Below are 25,663 nucleotides of genomic sequence, written 5' to 3' on the forward strand. Positions count from 1 at the left end.
AAGGGGGCAGCATAGGCAAAAACAGCACACGTCTCAACTCAAAACAAGCAAGGAAGAAACACCGGAAAAACTGGCTGAGTTATTGAACGTGAAATGCTTTGCTCGCAGTCTGAATTTGGCCGCTCAACGTGCACTCGAGACAAACACTGTCTCTTACTTATTCTCCACTGAGGTGTGGAAGAATGCCAAGGACCAGTGGACCTTAACTGAAGCGGACCTGGCCTTGGCTGAAGATGAGGCTAAAGCCCTGAAGCCGCTAAAAGCTGCAACACTCGTAATGTCCGAAGAACATTATAGCACGTCTGAATGCCCAGATGTGCAACTGCGCTCATGTTCAAGCAACAGACTTGGCACTTACGAGGAAAATTAAAAACACCATATCCGGGGATCTTGGGAAGAGATGCGTGAGCGACAGATCCTTTCTCTGCGTTGCCTTTTTTTTTTATTGGGATTAGAATGATAATTATTTTATTTTACTTTTAAGATCTTTTAATGGCCAGAATTTTAAGTATTTTGAGTGGTGCGATCCCCAAGACTTCGCCTTTGCTGTTATATGGAATAATAAAGAACAACTGTTGTAGTCAATTTTGTGCAGGACATGGTCATTATTCAAAAGCAACGTGTATCGTGATACGTATCGTATCGTGAGGTTGTAGGCAATACCCAGCCCTAGTGTGACTTACCATTCAGAAAAATCCTGTTGTAACCGACTGTGAATATATTGATGGTCTTCTACAGCTGTATCCAAACATAACAACATGACTTTCAGCTGTGTTTACCAGAGAGATGATCAATGCGCCAGAAAGAGACCGGTGATAGGCCTGGTCGCGTTTCACTCAAAGTGCAGTTAGACAATCAGAGGAGAGGCTCATAAATATTTAATGAGGCAGGCGAAAATGGTACATTAAAGTAAGTACTTATCTGTTCAGTAAGTGTAGGAGATCAGTTAAAATTATTGTTAGACATGCTCGGGTGTTAGTTGTGAGGACAGGAGTTGGCGAGGGACGTGTGTTGAAGAGGTTCTTGAAGATAGAGAGTTGTTCTGATAGCTTGTTCAACCATCAGTGAACCACAAACAAGAGCACCTGCTTTATGATTGGCTTTTATAAAGGAAAAGCAGCACCAGAAGCGTAAGCCTATATGATTGTGTTAAAGTTTATGGGTGCAGACCCCGACGTTTCTCTTTAGGCAAATGTCAGTGACTTAAATTTGATTCTGGCAGCAATAGGTAGTCAGTGGAGATCGATGAGGAGCATGTGGCATCAAGCTTTGTCTGATGTTCCTACTATACACAGAGCTAAATGTTTTACATTATATCCTTGTAGAGTAAGCCAGACTCATTGGAGCTCGGGAGCCCAAAGACAACTGATGACATAGTACAAGAAAAGGGAGAAGAAGGCCGAGCCGCTCGGCGTAGACACAAGACGGAGACCATAAAGCAGCAGTGGAGCCAGGAGAAGGCTATGGAGCAGGAGCACACCCAGAGGTGATGTGTCAGTAATATAACACAGTATCAATGTCTTCATCTCGGTCATGTTTGTTTGTTGTTTGTTTGTTTATTGTTATTTGTTAATTATTATTATCCAATCAAAAGTGGTCATGGGATATGAGAATCCTCATATTCTACATGTCTTTTGACACAGGATCAGAATTGTAGGCCTATTTTTTTTATATATATACACTACCGTTAAAAATTTTGCGATCACCCAGACAATTTCGTGTTTTCCATGAAAACTCACACTTTTATTTATCAAATGAGTTGCAAAATGAATAGTAATAATAATAATAATTTTTATTTGAAATATTAATTTTGTTCTTCAAACTTTGCTTTCTTCAAAGAATGCTCCATTTGCAACACTTACAGCATTGCAGACCTTTGGCATTCTAGCTGTTTATTTGTTGAGGTAATCTTTAGAAATTTAACCCCACGCTTCCTGAACCATTTTAAATGAGGGTCTTATTCCTCAATGTGTTTTCCGAGGCTTAAATAAATAATCAATCAATCAATAAATGATCATTTGTATTTCAGTTATAAAAATAACCAGAAGAATTGCCTATATACAGTGGAGACCCTTTTATATACATAGACTGCCAAGACACCACCATTGACAGCTAATCAACAATATGTTAAACCACAGCAGAAACAGCTTTAAGACCAGATGATAAGTGTATGTGAAGTTCTTAACCGTCCTTTATTGATAACATGTCTTTTAATAATTAATGCATGTTTTGTGACTGTAGGCGGCAGGTGTCTCATTTGGAGGAGGGCGATCTAGGCACCCTTCACCCTGTCTACCAGGATATATGCCAAGCATGGATAACTTTCATGGCGAAACTTGGTTAGTGTTATTTTATGTCCTTAGATTAGGGTCAAACATATTTTGAGCCTTTAAAGGACACATGGGATCCAAAAGTTTGGAACACTTATCGTAACCTTTGAAACCTATAAAGAATTTGCATGAATAGAAAAATATTCTATTCGTAAAAATACCTGTCAGACTACAGTTGCATTTACATTGTCTTTACACCTGATTTGATTGAACAATGGTGTTCCACTCATTATGCAAGTGTCTTAATAAAGGAAAGGGGGTTCTATTGTCCAAAAGTTGTAGTTGATTTTCAAATATGGTTGAGTTGGTGGGCTCCTCTCTGACCCAGGTTGGTTAAATTGTATCTGAAAATGCTTTAGAAGAAAATTGTTTAATGTGCACTGTAAACTATTCAAGCCAACTCACCTGGGTTGCAGAGGACCCTCCTCACGTTTGTTCAAGTTTTCATTCCTAAAAAACACCTTTCCACACCCATGATTAACTATAAAACTAAGAACAACACTTCTTAACCATGTGCCCGGCACAATGACCTCATTTCTGCTGTAAGACTAACACGCAGACAAATCTAATACACTTGCTCCATGTGCGATCATCAGCTTAGTAGTTCTGATTTGTATTTATATGTGCACAAATACCCTAATCCCTAACCACAATGACCTCACCACTCATATCCTTTGTTTGATTCTTTTGTTGTCTATAAGTTTAACTCTTTTTGGGGATATATAAATGTTTCCAATAATGCACAAGCTTGAAATGATCATGCAGGTTTATATGTTTAACTAATATTGCATTGCATTTCATGCAAGTCAAGATATTTACATGCTCCTTAATGCAGTTGTATTCTCGCCTGACTTTTTACAACTAAAAACATTGAAATTATGTTTAAACACTTTAAAAGCAATATTCCTTGTGACCCTATTTGGAGCCTGATTTGAGCCTATATTATTTAGCTTCCCAAAAAGTGAAAAATTATTTCTGATGGATAACATTTCCTGATGTAGAGTCTTTATATTTTGTTAGTTGATGTACCTCTCACCCGTTATCTCTGCTCCTTCCCTTAATACAGCCTGCCCCTCCATTCAGCAGTGCACGGCTGATATCGCCTCACACTTCCTGCTGCCTTCTATCTTGGCAGAGCTTGTCAGTTTGGTCAGTACTCTTGCCAGTGATACGACTGTGAAGGTATTTGAAAGGACAAGGTGAGTTTTCGTGCCGGGTATAAAATCATTTATAATTTTAATCATGTTCAAGGTTGCAATCAACACATTTCCTTTATTTATGTTCGTCATTCATTGTTGAGAATCATGGCAAAGTGACCTAAGGTGGACAGGACTTCATCACGACAGGGATGTTCATCCAAAAATGAAAATTCACTCAATGTCTTTTCACACCTGTACCGATTCGGGGGTGAAGTGTTTGAGTCCACAAACACTTCTGGAGTCTCAGGGTGTAAACTTTGTTCGAGCAGAATCCAATACATGACCTTGTTTCGAGTCGAATATGAATGTCAGGGCTTCCAGATGACACCACGCGAGTGATAACCAGTCAACTAAACTGTTTACCCCTGAGACCGAAAAAGTGTTTTGTGGACTCAAGCACTTCATATTGGATCATATCAGACTGACACATCAGTCAGTTTTACTCCTTAGCAGAAATTGAATCACTTCCAATTTAAATGTAAAATTCACTGTTTTCATTTCTGACAGTGATGCTGTTCACGTTGGTTCCTCACTGTCAACCCAAAACAATTTATGTCAACACGGAACAATAATTTTGTGTAAATTAGTAACATGCACTTTCAGCAATGTACAACAGTGCCAAGTAGCTTTTTTCCTTCTTTTTCTCTGTAATCGTCTTACTGACAACACCTTTCAACTTCAAATTAAAATCTCAGATGCTCTCAGCCATTACACTGCAGAGCCTAAACTGCAACATATGCAAACAACATTTATGATACTTCTTTTTTAACACTGTGAATGTGTAATCATCTGACAGCTCATCATTATCAAATATTAACTTCACATTGTCCTCAGTATATCAGACAAGCATTGTGTAATATCTGTGTTATATGTACATTGCAATAATGTTTTTCTCCATTTCTTAAACCTTTTTAGCTACCCCCCATCTGGAGACATATTCGTACCATTTCCTCTTATCCAGAACCTCAGCCAGCCTTCAGATACCACAAGGAGTTTCATTCTTGTTGGCCGCAACTTCAATCAGTGGCATTGTAGCACAGAGCAAGGTAACAGCTAAACCTGCGTCTCTAAAAATTCTCTGCTGTCATCTTCTGCCAAGATGCTCATCCTATGTACTGTTTACTAATCTTTGCCATATATGCAATTATTGATTATCAGTCTGTGATTCATTATGGCTGTCTAAAGTCAATTAGGTTTTTTGTTTTTAAATACTTTATTATGACTCATAATTACTGATTTCTGCCAAATATTTACTTTGTTTAGATTGGCTGGATTTGTGTTTCAAATTTTGAGTCAATTGGACTAATGGTGTGAAAGGCGTGGTCTGTGAACAATTATTTTTCAAAGCTTGATTATAGCACTACCATGAATCCAATTGAACTCATGTTACAAAGAAAGTTAATGAACATCCATTCCAGTTATTGTGCCAAGTTTCATGTCTAGCTCATTCCAACTCATGGGAATTTGAGCTGAGGCGTCAGGCTACAAATAATACGAAATAACAACCCACAGTAAAAACAATAGGTTTCTGGCCCTTCAGGCCTCCAACCATAATAACAAACCGAAACAAATACAATAGGGTTCTGGCACTTCAGGCCTAAAACTTTAACTAGAGAAATATAGCTACATAACTACAATATGAAATAAAATGGGGTGATCGATTATGACGATCTCTCACCTGCAAGGATTGACCCTATAGAAATACTGAATGTATGATCTGTTTCTTTCTTTTGAATTAAATTTTTTTATTTTTTTTCCTGCATATGGAGGTAGACCGTAATTAAAGCGTTGCTCTTGTTTCTTTGACAGTATAAAACATTTTAATGTCAAACTTTAAAAGTCTGATTAAACTAGCCATTAATGCAACCAAACAAAAAAAAATAGCTTTTAACAAAAAAAGTCTTGTGAAGAGGAGAACAAAATACATATTTAGGCCTACTTTGAAAGAAATTAAACACAGCACTATGCTTTTCTTGTTCATCTGCAGCTTTGAATTTTCAGCGAATGCTTTGTGCTTGTTTTCAAAATGTCTTATAACATTTCATTTTTTGTTGTTAGCTAATTCCTGGCCATATATCAAGCATACAGGTAAACCAGCATCGTTGGCAGTGAAAGCAAATTAATCTGTCCACGCAGAATTAAACTCTCTATTTTCCTCCCAGACTTTTTTTTGGAGGATTTATCTATGATTAGTTTATCGAGGCCAGGGGTCTAAAACTCTAGATTAGCCACCTGTACGGAAGAGCGCCGGGCCGTAGACGTTTTTTTTTACAGTCTTTACCAGCTCTGTCAGTAATTTACTGCTCCTCTCTGTGTCTATCATTTGCGTTGCGCACTGCCAACCAAGTCTTAGAGTCTAAGTGTACAAAGTTTTCTCCCAGTCTGAGTTTACACGTGTCCGATGACCGTGTTTGAGTACGGGTGTCGGTGTGTTTGTTTGTGTCAGCGAGAGAGAAAGACAGGAAGAGGACAAGCAGGATATGATGAGGAATGAATGTGCAGCTATAAAAAAAGGTTTGCCTCATTAAGAAAAGTGTGTGTGTGTGTGTGTGTGTGTGTGTGTGTGTGTGTGTGTGTGTGTGTGTGTGTGTGTGTGTGTGTGTGTGTGTGTGTGTGTGTGTGTGTGCATATACGCAAGTGCACAATTTAGCTTTTCCCTCAAGCTCTGGCACTATCATACAGAAGCTATGCTATGGGGTTAGAGTAATGTGATGGAAATTCATTTTGAGATTTGAAATAATGAAATTCTCAGATCGGAGTTGCTTTTGAGTCTTGCTTTTGAGCTCTGCAGAGTTTATACAGCAAGCACGGGTGCTCCAAATGGAACAACTGGCCGCAAGTTCACAAAAGCCAGAACTTAAAGGCTTTCCATAACACATAATATGAAAAAAAGAAGACATGCGAGACATGAGATCCTCATCTGTGTCTATCTGTCCGTCCGCTGAACCAGTTGGAAGAAAACATCACAAAAAACAAGGACCTATACCCTGTTTATCACGGTCATATCAGTGAGACACCGCCAAATAAGGGTTCAATCCTGTCAGGTAGATACAGTGCCTTGCATAAGTATTCACCCCCCTTGGACTTTTTCCCATTATGTACTGTTACTAACTGGAATTCAAATAGACTTAAATAAACTTTTTCCCGTTTGATCAACAAAACATGCATAGTACTTTGGAGGTGCAAAATAAATTTTATTGTGACACAAACAATAATGAGAACAAAAAAGTTGACATCTGTTGGGTGCATAAGTATTCACCCCCCTGTGTCAATACTTGGTAGAACCCCCTTTCGCTGCAATTACAGCTGCAAGTCTTTTGGGGTATGTCTCTACCAGCTTTGCACATCTAGAGATGGAAAGGTTTGTCCATTGTTCTTGGCAAAAAAAATGAAGCTCAGTCAGATTGGATGGAGACCGTCTGTGAACCGCAATCTTCAAGTCTTGCCATAGATTCTCTATTGGATTGAGGTCTGGGCTTTGACTGGGCCATTTTAAGACATTAACATTCTTTAATCCAAACCATTCCTTTGTAGCTCTGGCTGTATGTTTAGGGTCATTGTCCTGCTGGAAGATGAACCTCCGCCCCAGTCTCAAGTCTTTTGCAGACTGCATCAGATTTTCTTCAAGGATTTCCCTGTATTTGGCTCCATCCATCTTTCCCTCTATTCTGACCAGTTTCCCTGTACCTGCTGAAGAGAAGCATCCCCACAGCATGATGCTACCACCACCATGTTTCACTGTTGGGATGGTGTGCTCAGGGTGATGGGCAGTGTTGGGATTTCGCCACACATAGCGTTTTGCATTGAGGCCAAAAAGTTCAATTTTGGTCTCATCTGACCAGATCACCTTCTTCAACATGTTTGCTGTGTCTCCCACATGGCTTCTGGCAAACTCCAAACGGGATTTTTTATGGATCCCTTTCAACAATGGCTTTCTTCTTGCCACTCTTCCATAAAGGCCAGATTTGTGGAGTAGACGACTAATAGTTGTCCTGTGGACAGATTCTCCCACCTCAGCTGTGGATCTCTGCAACTCCTCCAGAGTAACCATGGGCCTCCTGGTTGCTTCTCTGATTAATTTTCTCCTTGTCCGACTCTTCAGTTTGGGTGGACGGCCTCCTCTTGGTAGGTTTGCGGTTGTGCCATATTCTTTCCATTTTCTTATGATGGATCTTATGGTGCTCAGAGAGATGTTCAAAGCTCTGGATATTTTTTTATAACCTAACCCTGCTTCATATTTCTCCACAACTTTATCCCTGACCTGTTTGGTGAGCTCCTTGGTCTTCATGATGCTGTTTGTTCAGTAATGATCTCCAACAAACTCTGAGTCCGTCACAGAACAGATGTATTTATTATACTGAGATTAAATTGCAGACAGGTGGACCCTATTTACTAATTATGTGACTTGCAAATGTGACTTGTGAATGCAATTGGTCGCACCAGATCTTTGTTAGGGGTTTCACAGTAAAGGGGGTGAATACATATGCACTCAACACTTTTCAGATTTTTATTTGTAAATAATTGTGAAATCCATGTAATATTTCCCCCCACTTCCAAATGATGCACTATTTTGTGTTGGTCCATTACATAAACTCACGATGAAATAAATTTTAATCTGTGGTTATACCATGACAAAATGTAGAAAAGTCCAAAGGGGGTGAATACTTATGCAAGGCACTGTAGTATCACAGCAGTGAGACACCCCGGTCAGGGGATTTCCACTACCCTAGACACTGGTCAGTGGAATTTTCCATATCAGTAATAAACCCCTTATAGTGATCATTTTGGCCCAGTACAAATGTGATCACTGTAAGTGATTTCCACTGTATTATGTTTAATGTATGTATACATTTATAAATGGCATGCAATTTAGGAAATTATTGGCTATTGAATATGTGGAATGAGAGTTCAATTACATTCAATGAAAGTTTAAATATATTAAATGTAATCTGATGTCATCAAAGCACTGGTGCCATCTTGTTTTTTGATGTGTAATATTCTGTTTGCGTGATGCTACAAGATTAAGTGTGGCTCGGATTGCATATTTCCTTCTGACCCCAACCTAATCCCGATTCAATTAATATAAACTTAATTGAGTTTGTTACCCTGTCCCTGACACTCATGGTGATTGCTTGTTTTCCCCTGTTATGCAGATGTCTATTGTAAAAACATTATCCCAGCCAACGTGACATTATATAATTTCAAACTTTATGTCAGACCCTGGATATCAACACTACTGATTTGTCGGTTAAATCTTCCCTTACCTTTAGAAAATATATTTTTTCCGCAACATCACTACAGAACTACACATCAGGAAAACTAGATAGTGCCATTACCCTGATGACGTCAGATTTCATTCCATATATACAAAAATTTCAATCAATATATTCAAGTTATGGTCCATATATTTGAACATTAATTCCATATATCCAAACATTTCATTCCAGATAGTCAAGTTTCATTCAACTTACTTAAGCTTAAAAATTACCAATGTCGCTGCAGCAGATTTTATCAACTGTTTTTATTGCTGTCTACAAGCTGGTGTCTGCCAGAGAGAGCGCTCTAAAATGTCATTGTAGAATCGTAATTGACTGATGTTGTTGCATTTACAATGTGATCATTCTTTTGTGGTTAAAAGTTCTGCTGTCCATGTCACATTTGTTTCAGACATTTTAATCACCTAGTTAAAAATATATACCTGTTATTTCAATAATTTAAATTGAGTCCGTCCTTCTAGTTTTTATATATCTCTCATTTGAGTGTGTCTTCTTCGTCGACTCAACATGTCACAACTGCTATGAACAGTAGCAAGAAGGGATAATTTAACACAACCATTAATGCGATTATCTTTTCCAGTAGCTGCAAATAAAACCTGATGAATATTTAGGATGAGTTTTGAACACTTCTTCTAACACAGCTGCTTCATCTCAGACAGATTCCATGTGGACAACTTATTCAACAGCTTCTCTGTTGGGTTAATGTCTGGAATTGTATATTTAGGTGCATTGTTATCCAGAGTGGTTTTCAACTGGTGAAAACCACTCTGGCAATTATAATTAAGACACAAATTTTTCTGTGTATTCTTTATAAATTGTTCAACCTCAGTTTCATCTGTGCATGGAACCTTTTTGTTGTAGTGCTGTGGAATCTCAAACTATCTTTTAGTGAACTTCAGGTGCACAGTTTTGTTTATGGCAGATCCGAAGAGAAATGTCAATCATTTCCTGATTCCCTTAAATAGCCTGCAGTGCGTCTTGTCATATTTGTGGGCCAACCAGGGGACACATGAGGTGGTACAGAGCTGCAATTTGTGCTCCGCATCTGGAGGTAAAGAGAGCCCAGTGACTTTCTTTTGAAGAGATTTTAAAGATAAAATACTTTAACATTGTGAGGATTACAGGCAAAACTTTATAAGTTATATTGCAGTTTTAGTCTTATTCCAGTACATAAATACATAATCTTAAAGTGGCAGCTTTTTTTATTAAGTGTTAAGAGTTATATCAGACCTTAAATTCTTTGGAAGGTGAAGTACTGATCAGTCTCTGATAATGAATTGCTCAATATTTATTCTTCTCTTCCTGCTAAGAACATGTCTCCAACACCTAGATATATTGTCGTTGCGTGGTCGTTTATCCTTAATATGAGAAGAGCCAAACTCGGTTTGGTTCAATCAAGTATCTATTTAGGAAGCAATGAAAGGTATCAATCAGCAAAACAATGGGCATCCAATACACTACCCCAGAACTCTAGCAGCCCTGGGGAAGTCTTGAGTCGCATCAGAACGCATCAAACAGCCTGCGTCTGTATGCTAAGCGAAATGTTCTCTTCATGACAGCCTTGACACAGCTGATGCCATGTGGCCCAGTGGTGTTGACAATTGGAGAAAAGATTATTGTGTTCCTACTATATCGGCTGAAATGTTTTATTGGTACAGACATTCAAAACAACTTAACCAAAACAACGGGGAAAAAAGTGACGTACATACATTGTAATTTCAAGATTAAATAATGGGAAGGAAAAGCTTATTATTAATCATTTGTATGAATTTATCTGGCCCAAACTGTTCATGCCCCCCCTCCTGTCTTTATTCGTTAAGAGTTCAGTCAGACCCACAATAGCTCAAATTTAAGATCCTAACAATATGCTGTAATCTGAATAACCACAATGCAAAGAATATTCATTATCCATGTTCTTCTCTCCACAATTGTTCTCAACCGAACCTTTGAAACATCTCAGAGAATGCTTATGTACTTCAGTGCATTTGGCCTTAAGGCTCTCATAGACCCACTGAGCAGTTATACAGTAAACTGGTGTAAATTAATTACATGTAAAAGGTTAATCTCAAAGTAATCGTATGTTTCTGTTACAACTTGGGGAGGATCGGATGAAGGATTGCCTTGACAAAAAGTAGGGAGCCTGTGTTAAAGACTTGCCACAGTGTGCTGTGTAGCTTTAAATTTTCCTTGTTTGCTGTATCTCTCTCTTCTGCACAGCTCATAAGGGCTTCCAGCGCTTCGAGGCTGCGGAGCAGAGTGATTTATTCAGTCCAAGCCAGACAGGGGCAGAACTGGCTCCCCGCCAAAGGCTCCTTTTCATCAGCATCCTGGATAAAAAGGTGACTTGGTATATGGAACCCTTTTGTGAATATCCATTAGTCCAAGCTCTGAATGAGACAAGTTCAAAACATTTCATGTTTGCGTGATCTGTTCTTTTTCACATTGTTCTGTAATATCACTTTAATAATTTTCTGCAAGAGCTACATGCACTACTACTAAAATAGTAACAATACTGAATACACAGTAAGTGAATAGAAATATGAGCAAATAGAAATGTGCAAATACTAGAATTACTGCCTTATATATTTATTATTTAGTATTTCGCAGTATTTCGTAATTTTGATGCCCGTCATCATGTAATTCGTCCACCGCCATAGCCTCATTTTGCTACATGATAATGCCCATGTTGCAAGGATCTGTACACAATTCCTGGAAGGAAAAAACAGACTTGAAAAAATTTGAGAGAAATAAGCTTTTCCGTTTGCATAGAGGAAATCTTGCATCTTTTACGTCAATTCAAAATGGGGGCAAAAACAAAAGTGTTAAAATTTTGGGCCAAAACTCATCAATTGATACACTACTTATGACATTAAATGCATACTCTATGTCTAGCAAAATAGAATGATGAAGTGGTGACATTTTATATAAAAACAGTGAAAGGTCAACTGCACAGGGAGCTCATGTTCTGCAAAAGTACTATTCTGGCCATAATTTTATTCAACACTATACATTTTAAAAATAAGCAATTATTGGCATATATTTTCTTCAGAGGCAGAAAACCAGGAGTCAGTGATTCTAATTTCTTCTTGCATATTTGTTTATGTACATCTTTTTTTATTTACTGGATTATTATTACAATTTTCAATTACTTTGTTCCACTGTCCTAACTGATTGTTTAAGAGCTTGTATCTCAGAAATTTACCTGCAATGATTTTCTGATTTGGATATTTTACCATAATTTCTTAGGTGACTCTGCACAGCTATAACTGGTCTGTGGATCTGGGTGCCTCCATGAACCGAGAGTTGGTCCGCCTTGTTAAATGGCAGAATGCCAGGGGTCATGTTGTCCATTGCCTGCTTAACCAGAAGATGGGCTTATTCCATCACTACTGCTTTTCTGATGCACCCGTGCATGAAATGGAATCCAAGCAGGTAAAAAAAATCCTTCCTAAAATGGAGCAATATCGAAATCAACAGCAGAATGGAATGAAAAATGGAAAGAAAAGCTCTTGAAAAACACTCTAATTACAGTTCTTACAACAAGTAGTATGATTTAATTTACAATTAATCCACAGCAGGGAACCACCACCAACCAAGTTTAGCCAATTAACTGATTCAATTCAAATTGATTTGTGTAGCACCAAATCACTACATGCATTATCTCAAGGTAGCCTACATAAAAATGTTAATATTTATAACCCTGATTTGTCCTGGACTGCTGTGTGTGACTGACGTGAGATAGACAATGTGCTGCACATTGATGAATGTGTGTATGGTAAAACTGAACTGTAAAGCCCTTTCAGTGATCATCGAGACTGGAAAAGCACTATATAAATACAGAGAATTTATAGATAAATAGATTGATACATTATATTTTAATGTTAGGTGTATGTTTGTTTGTCTTGACTCTGCTTCTTATTTAGAGCCAGCTTTTCAAGGACACTTGCTGTTAATTTCTGTTTTGCTTGAATATATAAAAAAACTGAATTTGCTGCCTACAATCACTGATTGATCCAGCCATACTGCTTATCCTTTGATGGTTGCGAGGGTGAGAGATGTATACCCTAGACAGCTCATCAGCATATCACAGGGGGTGAAATTTTGAGACAAACAACCATTCACATGCAAATTCACACTAACAGTGAATCTAGATTCTCCAGTTCACTCCAACCCAATATCCAGGTCTTTGGACTCTGTGTGGAAATCGGTCTTTCCAAAGAAAACCAAGAACATGCAAACTCCACAAACATTGACACAAAATTGTTTTACAACTTTAGTTAAACCTGCTTTTATGACTATTTTGGCCACTTAGAGATGATGAAGCAAGCTGTAAACACTAACATATACTTTATACTCTTAGTGTATATATACTCAAGTAATTGTGTCTCATGTATTGCTTCTATTATTAGTAAGATGACAGTGATGGAGAAAGACTTACATTATGAGTCAATTGATTCTCATTTCCACTTCCATTTGTGAGAAGCTAGAGAGCATTTCCATATGTAGTAGAAATTATGTTCTGCCCCAAAGGGCAGTACCTAGAACAATTGCCTTGTGATGAGAGGTTTCTACTCAGTAGCCATTTTCTGTACTGTGAGTGGTCATCAAGACTAGAAAAGCTCTATATAAATACAGACCAATTACCATTAAATGTAACTTGTGTCACCCTATTTTTTCAAGCCCCAACAGTTATTTCCTACATTGTTGTGTGGGACAGGCAGAATTTAGGATTTATTTGAGCAGCATTTTACAGCAAAGAAAGACACCAAATGTTCTTTAGCCTGCCCCCTATGGCCAATTAAAAGAATATAAAGAACCAAACTTCGCTCCACTACTAATGAGTGTAGACAGAAGGCGGATTCAGAGCAGCAGAAAATGTGCCTAAACAGAGCTTCATCTGTCATGGTCCTGATGAGAAGCAGAGGGAGCACCAGTGCACAGTTTGACCCTCAAGCCTGTGGGCGAGGCAAGGCCAGCCCTGCCACATTGGGGCAGCTGGGCCCTGAGCTGCTCCACTGAACAAACTTGCCCCAAAGTTCTACTCAACAGCAAGCAGGGCACATGAACAATTATCATGTATCTAGTAATAATACTAATCAACAATTATGTATAGTGCAGTGAATTTACAATGTGTAATATAATGAGAAAAATCTAAACCTCTTCACTACTTCACTTAATGGTTTGTATTTATATAGCGCTTTTCTAGTGTTTATGACCACTCTAAGTCCTTTACGTTACAGTTTTGCTATTCTCCAGTTCACACACATATTCATAAAGGCAATCTTTTTGCAGTACTTTTCTATCACACATCACTCACACACTGCTGGCAATTTGGGTTTCAGTATCTGGCCGAAGGACACTTTGGCACACAGAATGGGGAAGACTGGGGTTAAACTGCAGATCCTCTGGTTAGTGGTGGTTAGTAGTGCACACACAGACATGGGACTAGCTGTTCAAAAGATGTCTTGACTTTAGCTGTGTGACTAAACTTACATGGACATAGTCACCAAGTTGGAGCACTCTCAAATAGTAAACAACTTACAATTCAAGGAAATAACTAATATAAAAAATCTGGCACAATCAAGAAACTGCTATTTATGAATTTGTGAAATTTGGTGCATCTTGTCAGAATTTAAGGGGACTGTTGGGCCTTAGTGGAGGCATGCGCTCTACTGAGTACCATTCTATTTCAGATATGTTCAGAGCCATGCCATGCATACTTGACACATATCAGCAACACACTACAAAAAAATATCTTCTGTTATTCTAAAAAAGATATATCTGAAAGCCTATGTCCTTTTAGTTGATTTATGTTAAAAGAGTATGTTTTATTTTAGATATTTTTAGAGCCTCCACAAAGAGCTTGACACAAATCAATATGTTATTCTTCTGTTTTAGAAAATAGGGATATAAATAGGGTTCTAAAGATATATCCACTGATGTACTAAAAAATGGACTAATAATAACCATAATTTAAAAAAAAAGCTGATATTGACCTTAAAAGTGCATACCTCATAAAATACCCTCTGGGACTCCTCCACAAACTATCTACATCAATGTACCTAATAATTCCACAAATATCTCTCTGTCTGTATTTGGAACGCATATCTCACAAATTGGTTTCACACATGGCATGTCTGCTTTTAATTGTCCAAGAAAGTACATTCCCGAGTTTGGTGCAATTTGGAAACACGATACCAGCTATTAAAAAAAAATTGAATTAACAGACGATCAGCAGTCTGTAGCAGTCAGTGGGGCAGGGTAATGTGAGAGTGAGATGACCATACATCTTCAGATAAACTATAGCGGTTGTCGGTAACTGGTTCAAATCGCAGTTCAAATAGTTGCCAGATCACTTCGACAATTGTTTACTTTAATTTCACCATGTCATACTGACAGACGCAGAAAGACAGGCTTCCAACGAGTGCAGACCTCCGTTATGGAAACAATGTTCACAGAATCAGTTCCTGTTTGGCAATTTGTCCTTTCATTTGGTTGTTACAATGCTTTATACTGACCAGAATTATAAAGCTTTAAATTAGAAAAGATGTCAACTTATGTCTGAAGATTGTATCGATTGCTTAATAGAACTCAGCCGACATGTCATGTTTGGAAAATTAACAGCAGTTAAGTAAATCATTCCAACTTATATAAAGGCCACACACATGAACAGTCATAAATAAACCAGGGAAGGTGAACACAGTTTCCTTACTTTATTTTGCATGATATACTTTATATCAAAAGTTGAGCACACATTTCTAGCTTCTTATCTACCCATTCTCCTCTCTTTGTATATCATTGTATAGCAAGCTATTTGGTGGATGTCCTTTCACTTCTTTTCTATACATGTTTTGCTTTCATTGCGTCTTTAGCAGGATTCCGACTGTTTCCTCAGCCCCTCTGTGGAACCTGATGCATTGCTACGGAGTGCAGTTCCTCCTTTGCCTAGTAAAGAGCAGGGCAGGCTGGGTAGCGCCGGCCGAAGTCTTGCTCCACTCCACTTCCCCTCTGAGCTGCTCCCCTTTGACGAAGCTCTGAGGGACATATGCACCATTCGCCCCTTGACAGAGGGGGATGTGGTGACCAGACATGGCGGCCAGCTCTTGGAGATCAAAGCTGCTGAGAGGAGGGGTTGATACAGCTATTATTACACCTACTTTTAATACTACTGATGATGACATATTTTTATCATGATTCCATCAAACTCCACACTAAATAGGAGTGGGGATGACTTTGAATTTGTGTTGACAGAACTGGAGAAACAGATGAAGATAGAGAACCTCTTTGTGACTTGGCAACAGAGGTCAGCACAGTCCAACATGCCCATTTCAGTAAGTCATTTATGAAATGTTTGTGACTTAAATACAGTATTGTATCAGTTAAAGGATATATTCATACAGCAAAGGAACGTAGAATGTATGGTAAGCTATTCATTCACTCATATACACTGAATATTCCCCTTTTTTATAAATATAGTGTCAACAGATTTAGATTAAGTCTTAGCCAAGGCAAGCAACCTCAATCTGAATGGTTGTTTCACTCCAATGTATCATGACCCTAGAGGAAAGCTGGAGGCAGCTGCTCTGTAACAGATCAGAAGAGGGATACTGAGGACTCCGCAACAGGAATTATTTAGAATGTTCCTACTTTGGGAAAGGAACAAATTAACTACTGTAACTTCAGTGTTTGCACGTTTGAAAATATAAAAAAAAAAAGACAACATGGCAGCAATACTTACATGGCTAAAATATGATGTCTTAATTGTTGCCCTTCCTGAACCTTTTAAATTATAGCCATAAACATATAGTCTCCTTTAGTAACTCTGGATTTTACTTTTCAAACATCTCGGTCTGTTATAATTAATACAGATCCCCAAGGCTTTGTGTATACTTTCACACAATGTATAATTTGAATGAGGATTCAGGCAGGTTTCAAGCTAAATACAATGTCAACTGTTTTAAGACTACTGCTTTTAAAGGGGTTAATTTCAGAGCTAAACTCTACAATGTATTTGAATCCATTATTAAGCTCTGAAGATCTGTACATACTGACAGCACACCAATGTGATTATGAAGGGTAAGCCAGAGTAAGTTTGTTCTCCAACAAAAATCACAAATTACACGTTTTGCACTCACCATAGCAAATAACACAGACCACCTCCTCAATCACCATTTCACATTACTGCCATCCAGACGCTACAGAATTATTAAATGGAGAAGGGCCCATTTCAGCAGGAGCTGCCATTACAGCACTAAATAAATGCCTTGGTGAGTGTTACTTGTATGTACAGGAGTGCCTGTGTTGAAATCATGAATTATATTATTGATTAAATGTGATATGATTGCACCATAGTCAGATGGATTTTAACTCTGCAGTATTATCATCTTATCCCATAGTGACAATAACCTTTGTGTCAACAGGGGGCAGATTTGGAGACCCTGAAGCAGTCATCAAGGCTGGTCCACTACTGTGCAACCCCTCTCCTCTTTGACCCTATCTTCCGCAAGCAGATTCAAGAAGAACAGATTGTGCAGCCCCCGGTGAAGGTATCTCTGCTGTCTGAATAGAAACGTGTTAGGAAGTTTAGGTTGTGTGACAGATTTTATGAATCAATTCAGTTCATGAACAAATACTTCGATGGCTTTATGCATAAAAATATAATTTAAAAACGTGTCCTCATAGGTAACAGGCATTGTCACTTTTGTATCCTGTCATGACCAGCTCAAAAACCATGACAATTAACGGGAGGTATTCCAAGTAGTTAAAGCAAAGTCTACATTCAGTTATTTATGATTGAAAAATATAAATATAAACATATTCAAAAACGTAGCAGTCAGTCTGCTACAGATGTTATGTATGGACGAATGATAGAATATTGAGTGGAGTGTTGGATAGTTAAGGGAAATATAAACAAGAAGCTGGAGCATGGAGCCTAGGGAGCTTCCCCTTCCCCCATCGTTTCACCATAGAACCAGTGGGGTGCACTCTATACTAATAAATTACTCTTTATCTGGAACACTAGGCCCAACCTGGAAAAAACACTCCAATGGTCATGGCATCATGCTTTTATTCAAAAATCTGAGTGGCTAGACTCTTCCTTGTATGTTAAGGTGATGTATATTGTTCTGTAAATGTTAATAATATTGTGAAATGTGTCCCAGAAACGACATCGCTCCAGTGACTCCACAGCATCAGGTCGGGACCGCAGCTATAGCACCGACTCAGCTGACATGCTGCCAAGCCGATTCAAGGAAGAGCCCTGGCTGCTCGACATTTGCAGCACCTTCCTCCAGCAGTATGTCCAGTACTTGCAGAGCATGGGCTTTATTTTGGTCCAAGTCCGGCCTCAGTCCCCAGCTCGCAGGTCTGTGCATTTCTAAATACTAATATTCAAGTAACAGCCTAAACTTTCGTTTTGCTTTGGGAAAAATATGAACTTTCTAACCTTTCCTTTAGTAAATGTAGGGCATTGTATGTGTAGCGGAACATAACAGTGTTTTTTTTTAATGCATCTGCACAATTGTTTGTGTGAAACAAATGATCCATCTATCTCTGCCTCTCTTAGTCGCCTCTCATCTTCCATTGGGAGCAGCATTCATCGATGAGTTATCATGTTTGTTTTGATCCTCTTCTGATCTTTTACCTCCTAGCACATCTGCCCATAGCTGATGTAAGCAGAATATATGAGGGCATATGTCTGTCATGCGTGCCTGTCACTATCTAGGCTCAGACCAAGTCACCCTGAAATGTATTTTAGGGGTTGGCTAATGTGCTGTTATTATACCATCAGCCCTTGGGGCCCAGGCCTATCTGGTTTGACCAGACTCTAACTGACTTGATCTCAATTCCACCCCAACCCCATCTCTCACAGCATTGCCCGGGCCCGCGCTGCGATGCTGAACTCGGTATCATTGGAAGGGAGGATGTCTTTTTCTTATGTAAAGCAGAAGAGTGAGGACAGCCCTAAGGTTAGTGTTCTCCTCAGAGATGCAGAAATTCTATTCTGCCAGCACACACTTTGTGGGATCTGGCTCTGCCCCAAATATTTTTTAAATGCATTATTCAATCTTAGTCCATGTTTTCAGTTGTTCCCTAAAGACAGTTGGGGCTCATTCCTCAAAATGTTTTTTTTAACTTATTTTCATGAAGAAGCTATGCACGAGGTCATGTTTCATCAAAAAACAGCCTCTACCCAGTCTGCAGAAGAATTATCTAACACAAAATATAAAATAATATTTAACACACAAATATATATATATATATGGTAACCTTTTCATAGTTGCTAACATTAGTGAAAAGTGGCTTGATTTACAAGTTTGTTGTACTTAGCACGCAGATGACTTTAATAACTCATAACTAAGGATGCTCTCCAAAATCTGGCTCTGAATTGGAACCTTTTATGAATATGTAAAAAATATTGAGACTTTTTAAGATTGGTTCTTTTATCTGTACTTGAAGAAACCATGGAGTAAGATGAGGAGAGAAGGAAATAAGGTTTTGTTGTAATTTATAGTCACACTTGCAGCCTCTCCTCTGCCTTTGCCCCCTTTGCTCTCAATGGGCCTTATTTAACCTTAACCATTTTTTCAGATTTAGCCAATTTGTATTTATTTCTTTAAGCATCTCTGAGATTTCAATGACAACCACAATCTGTAGACGAGAACACTCATTTGCAAAATAGTCACCCATCGTTTCGTTTTACATACCTATGCTAATTAGGAATTTACGAAGACATGGCATTCATCAATATAAAAACACAGGTGTGAACAATTATGCAGTTTAAGAAAAATTCATAAATCTGAAGTAGAGTTTTCTAAGGAGCCATCTAGCAAACACATTTAAGAAAGTCTTAAGAATATATTGGTGAATGAGGTCCAATGTTTTGCCTGCATGAGAGCAGGGCATAGGTCCTCAACAGCTGATTCCCATTCCACTCTAGGAACTCTATAAACCACTAGTAAGCCTGTATGTAGAGAGCTCTGTAGATCTCAGGCAGATACACTCAGTATCATCTTACGACTGCCAGATTTTTACTATAATAGGGAAGAAAATGTCAATATCAAATATCATCATCACCAAGTGGACAGTATACTTTTATCGAGTGGAACACCTATATCAGATAAATTAATTGTAAGATTGTTTTGTAAATAAACATTGCAGACTTCAGCATCTGGCACCACTGCATATCACCTCCAGAGGGCATTACCAGGTGGGATTGTGCTGATGGAACTGGCTTTTCAGGTATGATGCGGATCATTAGAGGTGCTCATCACTATGCTCATTGACATACTGCGCTTGCTGGAATCACAATTGGTGGTCCTTTGGTATCTGTTGCTTTGAACGCTCATTACCTGCAATTCATGTATGTGTAAATTCCAAGCCAACCATTATCTGAAGCAGTTTTTTAAGTATTTTAAGTATTTTTAAGTATTAAGAAAGCTTAAACTTGTACTTGTTGTAAGTAAATGGTAAACGGTCTGTGTTTATATAGCGCTTTTCTAGTATTGATGACGACCTTACAGTAAAGTATTGCCCCATATGACAGCAATTTTTCCCAATGGGACTGCATCTTTCGAAATATTTAAACAATTACAATGTTTTCACTGTAATTAAAATATCAGTAAAAATCTTGTTGATGTTTATTTTATAGTCATTATTTTTGCAGGTTTTTGGACATATACTAGAGTATTGGAACAAATTCTGCAACCAATGTGACGATGTTTCCAGATTAACATTCGGGAGCATCACCAAAGTGATTTAGCCCAAACAGGAAATCCGTCCAAACAACATGCCATAGAAATCCATGCATTTTGCATATTTTTCACTTTTCACAAAAATGTCTGAACAATACCTTTTACTTTCTGTGATTCTAAAAATAATATCAAATATTCTGTTGAATGCACATGTTTTCTGTGTGCCTTCTCCCTTTCACAGGGTTGTTACTTCTGTGTGAAGCAGTATGCACTGGAGTGTTCCCGCATTCCCATGGGCCAGACAGTCAACTCCCAGGTAAATGCTTGGCACTGCTTTGGGGTCACACAATTTTAAAGCCTGGGCCAAACTGACTTTGTGAGTGCTGCCTGTGCTATGCAGAACAACTTGCTTTTCATTTCAGCACCCATGTTATCAGAACGTCTACACTGCATGCACCAGCAATTCGAATCAGATGTGTAAGCAGCGCAGAGTCGCGTCTACCCTATTTTCTCAGCATAACATGCAAATTTACAGCAAAAAAGAAAATTATCTTTCACCACAGATTCAAATTTAAAGCACTCTCAGGTTTCTGTTGACTGAATCCTTTCATTTGTTTAAAAGGTTTTGATTGTTATTGCAAAACTGGAATATTCACATCTTAATAACGCAGAGTCCTAGTATTTAGTCGCATATATAGCATATATATGTATATATATATATATATATATATATATATATAGTACTTTCATTTGAGGAAATGCGCTGCTTGTGTGAACATCACATCCGGGGAGCAGCTATCCCGCTCCATTCACGATGGCAGTGTTGCCCGGGTGTAAGCTCTGCCTATTTTTCTGTGAGATTAAAAAGGAGAGAATAAGAGAGCAGATTTCCGTTTCATAATTCAATACGCCTCACCTCTTCAATATGGAGATTACTTTACTTGGAAATGTATAATCAATGCTTTGAAAAAGTATTTCCCACCTTCCTGGTTTCCTATTTTTTTTGCATATTTGTCACACTTAGATGTTTCAGATTATCAAACAAATTTTATATTAAACAAAGATATACCAAGTAAATACAAAATGCAGTTTTTAAATGATAATTTCATTTATTAAGGTAAAAAAGGCTATCCAAACCTACCAATATGTGAAAAAGTAATTTCCCCCCTTGATAAATCAAAAAATGTGATTAACCACATATTTTGGAAAATTGAGTTCAATTTTACTAGCCACACCAAGGCCTGATAATGCCAGACCTGTTGAATCAAGAAATCACTTTAACAGAACCTGTCTGACAAAGTGAAGTAGGCTAAAATATCTAAAAAAGCAACACATCATGCTGCGAACTCTAGAAATTCAAAAACAGATGAGAACGAAGTAATTGACATGTATCAGTCTGGAAAGGGTTACAAAGCCAATTCTAAGGCTTTGGGACTTCAGCGAACCACGGTGAGAGCCATTATCCACAAATAGGAAGACTTGGAACAGTGGTGAACCTTCCCAGGAGTGGCCAGCCTACCAAAATTACTCCAAGAGTGCATCGACAACTCATCCAGGAGGTCCTAAAAGACCCCAGAACAACATCTAAAGACCTCCAGGCTTCACTTGCCTCGGTTAAGGTCAGTGTTCATGATTCAACAATAACAAAGACACTGGGCAAAAATGGCCTCCATGGGAGAGTTCCAAGGCGAAAACCACTGCTGACCAAAAAGAACACAAAGGCTTGTCTCACATTTGCCAAAAAACATCAGAATCAAAATCAGAATCAGAATTATTTTATTTGACAAGTATGTTTGCACATACAGAAAATTGCCTTGGTGTCGTTCGTTGGTGCACTGAACATAAAACAACAATATAGCACAAAATATATACAGTAGCAGAGTTATGGGCATGTGCGGTGCTAAGGTGCAGAGATTGGTGATAGTGCCAATAATATATCAATTCTAGATTATGTGCAAGGGGGGGGGGCAGAGTCAGTGTGATGCAGGGGGCTGGTTTGTGAGCCCCACTGCCATGGGGAAAAAAGTGTTTTTAGTCCTGATAGCCCGGAACCTTTTTCCGGATGGGAGTCTCTGGAATAGGTGGTGACCGGGATGGGAAAGATCAGCAATGATCTTGCGTGCTCTCCTACTGGTCCTGGAGTGGAACAGGTCTAGGACGGCCGGCATGTCACAGCCGATGAGCTTCTCGGCTGACCGAATTATCCGCTGCAGTCTGCCCTTGTCCTTGGCAGTGGAGGCAGCAAACCAGACGGTGATGATGAGGTGATGATGAACTCAATGATGGCTGTGTAGAACTCAACCATCACTTTCCGCGGCATGATGCGCTCAAAGGTCTTCATTACTACAGAAGTCAGGGCGACTGGTCTGTAGTCATTAAGGCCTGTGATCCTCTGCTTCTTGGGAACGGGGATGATGGTGGATGTTTTGAGGCAGGGCGGGTACAACACATTCAGCCAGTGAGGTGTTGAAGATGTCCGGGAACACTGGAGACAGCTGATCCGCACAGTGCCTTAGTGTGGAGGGGGAGACAGCGTCTGGTCCAGCTGCCTTGCGGGGGGTTCAGATTGTCGTTTGGCCTCGTTAATCTCGTTGCCAAACGAGTATTTAATCAGTTTGAAACTATCCATGTCCCCACTCTTGAAGGCCACCTCTTTCTCCAAACGAAGCTGTTTGAGTTTTGCTGTGTTCCAGGGCTTGTCGTTGTTATAACTCACCCTGTGCGTGTCGGAATACATCTGTCATCACAGAAGCTGATGTAGGCAGCCCAGCATCTGTGTATTCGTCCAGGCTGTTAGAAGCAGTTCTAAAAATGTCCCAGTCAGTGACACATCTCCTCCACAGCTTCTCTGCTGCTCCAGTTCTTGGATCTCAGCACAGCCTGTTTAAAAAGTTTTAGTTTCTGTCTGTAAGCCGGGATCAGGTGAATTAGAGCGTGGTCGGATAGACCCAGGGCAGCGCGGGAAACTGCATGATACGCCTTGCTGATGGTGCTGTAGCAGTGGTCCAGAGTATTCTCCCTCCTAGTCGGGTATTTGACTAACTGTTTCTGTATCTTGATGATCCCCAAGACTTTTGGGCAAATATTCTGTGGACTGAGGAAACAAAAGTTGAACTTTTTGGAAGGTGTGCGTCCCGTTACATCTGCTGAAAACTAACATAGCATTTCAGAAAAAAAAAACATTATACCAAGAGTCAAACATGGTGGTGGTAGTGTGATGGTTTGGGACTGGGACAATGAATTCTGCTCTATACCAGAAAATCCTGAAGGAGAATGTCCGGCCATCAGTCCCTGACGTCAAGCTCAAGCGCTCTTGGTTTATGCAGCAGGACAATGATCAACCTCTGAATGGCAAAAAAATTACTTTTCACATAGGGCCAAGTAGGTTTGGATAGCTTTTTCCCTGAATAAATTAAATCATCATTTGAAAACTGCATTTTGTATTTACTCGTGTTATCTTTGTCTAATATTACAAATTGTAATATCATCAGGAAGGGGGCAAATACTTTTTCACAGCACTGTATATAAAACGTCAGTCTTTGGAGTAATGTGTGTTCATTTGGAGGTCCAAGTCCATCCGTGCTGTAAACCGTTAGTGGCTGCCGACTGCATATATTTTTTGTGTTGGTAAACTGCGATCATGTAGTTGGTCGTTATGACAGTCATATAAGGGTTAAAATAGTGTCCTTGGAGAAGATATTAAACCCCCAATTGCTCCTGATGGCTGTGTGCTGCGAGTGTGTGATTGATGTGTGATAGGGAAAGTGCTGCTCATAGATGCACTGTAAGCAGGCACGTGCACAGATAGACCCCTAGTGTGCTCAAGCAATGGCCCTTTTGCCCTGGATGAGAAAAGTGCCCCTTCTGCTGGAGCCCAATTTTTTCTTCATTCCAGTGTTAATTTTGGCAGCTATTTTTGATTTAGTCTTAGTCTTAGTCTTTTGACGAAAATGCATATTAGTTTTAGTCACCTTTTAGTCATTTTAATCCTTCTTAGTTTTAGTCTAGTTTTAGTCGACGAAAACAAATTCCATTTTAGTCTAGTTTTAGTCGACGAAAACAAATTACATTTTAGTCTAGCTTTAGTCGACGAAAACTAATTCCATTTTAGTCTAGTTTTAGTCACATTTAATAGCCACATTAAACTCCTTTTCTATAAAAACATATAGCTGCAGCCTAATAGCTTAAAAATATATATTTAATTTTAAATGTGAAAACAAAAAGGGAGAGCAGGTCAGACTGGAGCCGGACACAGAAACTGAACATCGGTACAAACCAACTGCAGCTTCTGCTCTGATGAAGAAGCTGTGGCGCTGATCTCTGAGCAGCTGAGACCAGAGAAACTCTGGTTTTCACTGTTTCCATAGTTAAGAAGCAGTCGGTCACTGAGAGGCTGCTCCACGAGAACGCGCTCTGCTTTCACTGTGTCTCTCTGAGCGAGTGCGCGAGGCGGGGGGCGGAGCTACGGACCGGAGCGCTATCTGGGAGCGCACAGGCACACACACACACACACACATACACACACAGATTCACTCGCCCGCTACTGATACTTCATGACGGCCTGATACGATGATGTTTTAAAAATTATTGTGACTTAGTCAACCACCAACATTTTCGTCTCGTCTCGTCTCGTCAACGAAAATTAAAATAGATTTCGTCATAGTTTTTATTTTCAAAGATTCGTTTTCGTTACGTCTTCGTCTCGTCTTCGTCATGGAAAAAAGGTCGTTAACGAATATATTTCGTCATCGTCTTCGTCAACGAAATTAACACTGCTTCATTCATCAATATTTAAGAATAAAAATTACTGTCTCTGTCATCAATTCCCCCCAAATGTGTTTTGATATCTGACGGGGCATTTATTTGAGTTCTTGTGAGAATGTCGCCCCGAGTTCAATAGTTTTGTTTAATTTAAAATTATTGAAATGAAAGGTACGTCTGGTGAGGTATATTGTGGTATATTATTAGCAGTGATGCCGGTAACGCGTTACTCTAATCTGACCACTTTTTCAGTAACGAGTAATCTAACGCGTTACTATTTCCAAACCAGTAATCAGATTAAAGTTACTTGTCCAAGTCACTGTGCTTTACTATTTTGGTATTTGTGGTTAAACCGCTGGGCACATGCCGCGGCTGGGGAAGCAGTCGCCCCGTCGCCCTCCTCT

At 39.0% G+C, this 25,663-nt stretch overlaps 1 protein-coding gene across 8 annotated transcripts in view; it reads left to right on the forward strand.

Moving 5' to 3' along the window:
- szt2 (SZT2 subunit of KICSTOR complex) overlaps positions 1 to 25,663 on the forward strand; it is a 186,204-nt gene that overhangs the window by 138,977 nt on the left and 21,564 nt on the right. For 6 of the 8 annotated variants that reach the window (XM_053430322.1, XM_053430326.1, XM_053430325.1 and 3 more), the window contains 13 exons: positions 1,326 to 1,486; positions 2,242 to 2,339; positions 3,397 to 3,529; positions 4,445 to 4,575; positions 11,023 to 11,144; positions 12,052 to 12,237; positions 15,678 to 15,936; positions 16,057 to 16,136; positions 17,226 to 17,351; positions 17,967 to 18,169; positions 18,677 to 18,773; positions 19,966 to 20,046; positions 20,740 to 20,814. In XM_053430322.1, the coding sequence (XP_053286297.1) occupies positions 1,326 to 1,486; positions 2,242 to 2,339; positions 3,397 to 3,529; positions 4,445 to 4,575; positions 11,023 to 11,144; positions 12,052 to 12,237; positions 15,678 to 15,936; positions 16,057 to 16,136; positions 17,226 to 17,351; positions 17,967 to 18,169; positions 18,677 to 18,773; positions 19,966 to 20,046; positions 20,740 to 20,814 (1,752 nt within the window). The remainder of the gene's footprint in view (positions 1 to 1,325; positions 1,487 to 2,241; positions 2,340 to 3,396; positions 3,530 to 4,444; positions 4,576 to 11,022; positions 11,145 to 12,051; positions 12,238 to 15,677; positions 15,937 to 16,056; positions 16,137 to 17,225; positions 17,352 to 17,966; positions 18,170 to 18,676; positions 18,774 to 19,965; positions 20,047 to 20,739; positions 20,815 to 25,663) is intronic. The other 2 variants (XM_053430323.1, XM_053430330.1) reach the window with 1 other exon arrangement.

This window comes from Pleuronectes platessa, chromosome 9, assembly GCF_947347685.1.
Source record: "Pleuronectes platessa chromosome 9, fPlePla1.1, whole genome shotgun sequence".
Classification (NCBI taxonomy): Eukaryota; Metazoa; Chordata; class Actinopteri; order Pleuronectiformes; family Pleuronectidae; genus Pleuronectes; species Pleuronectes platessa.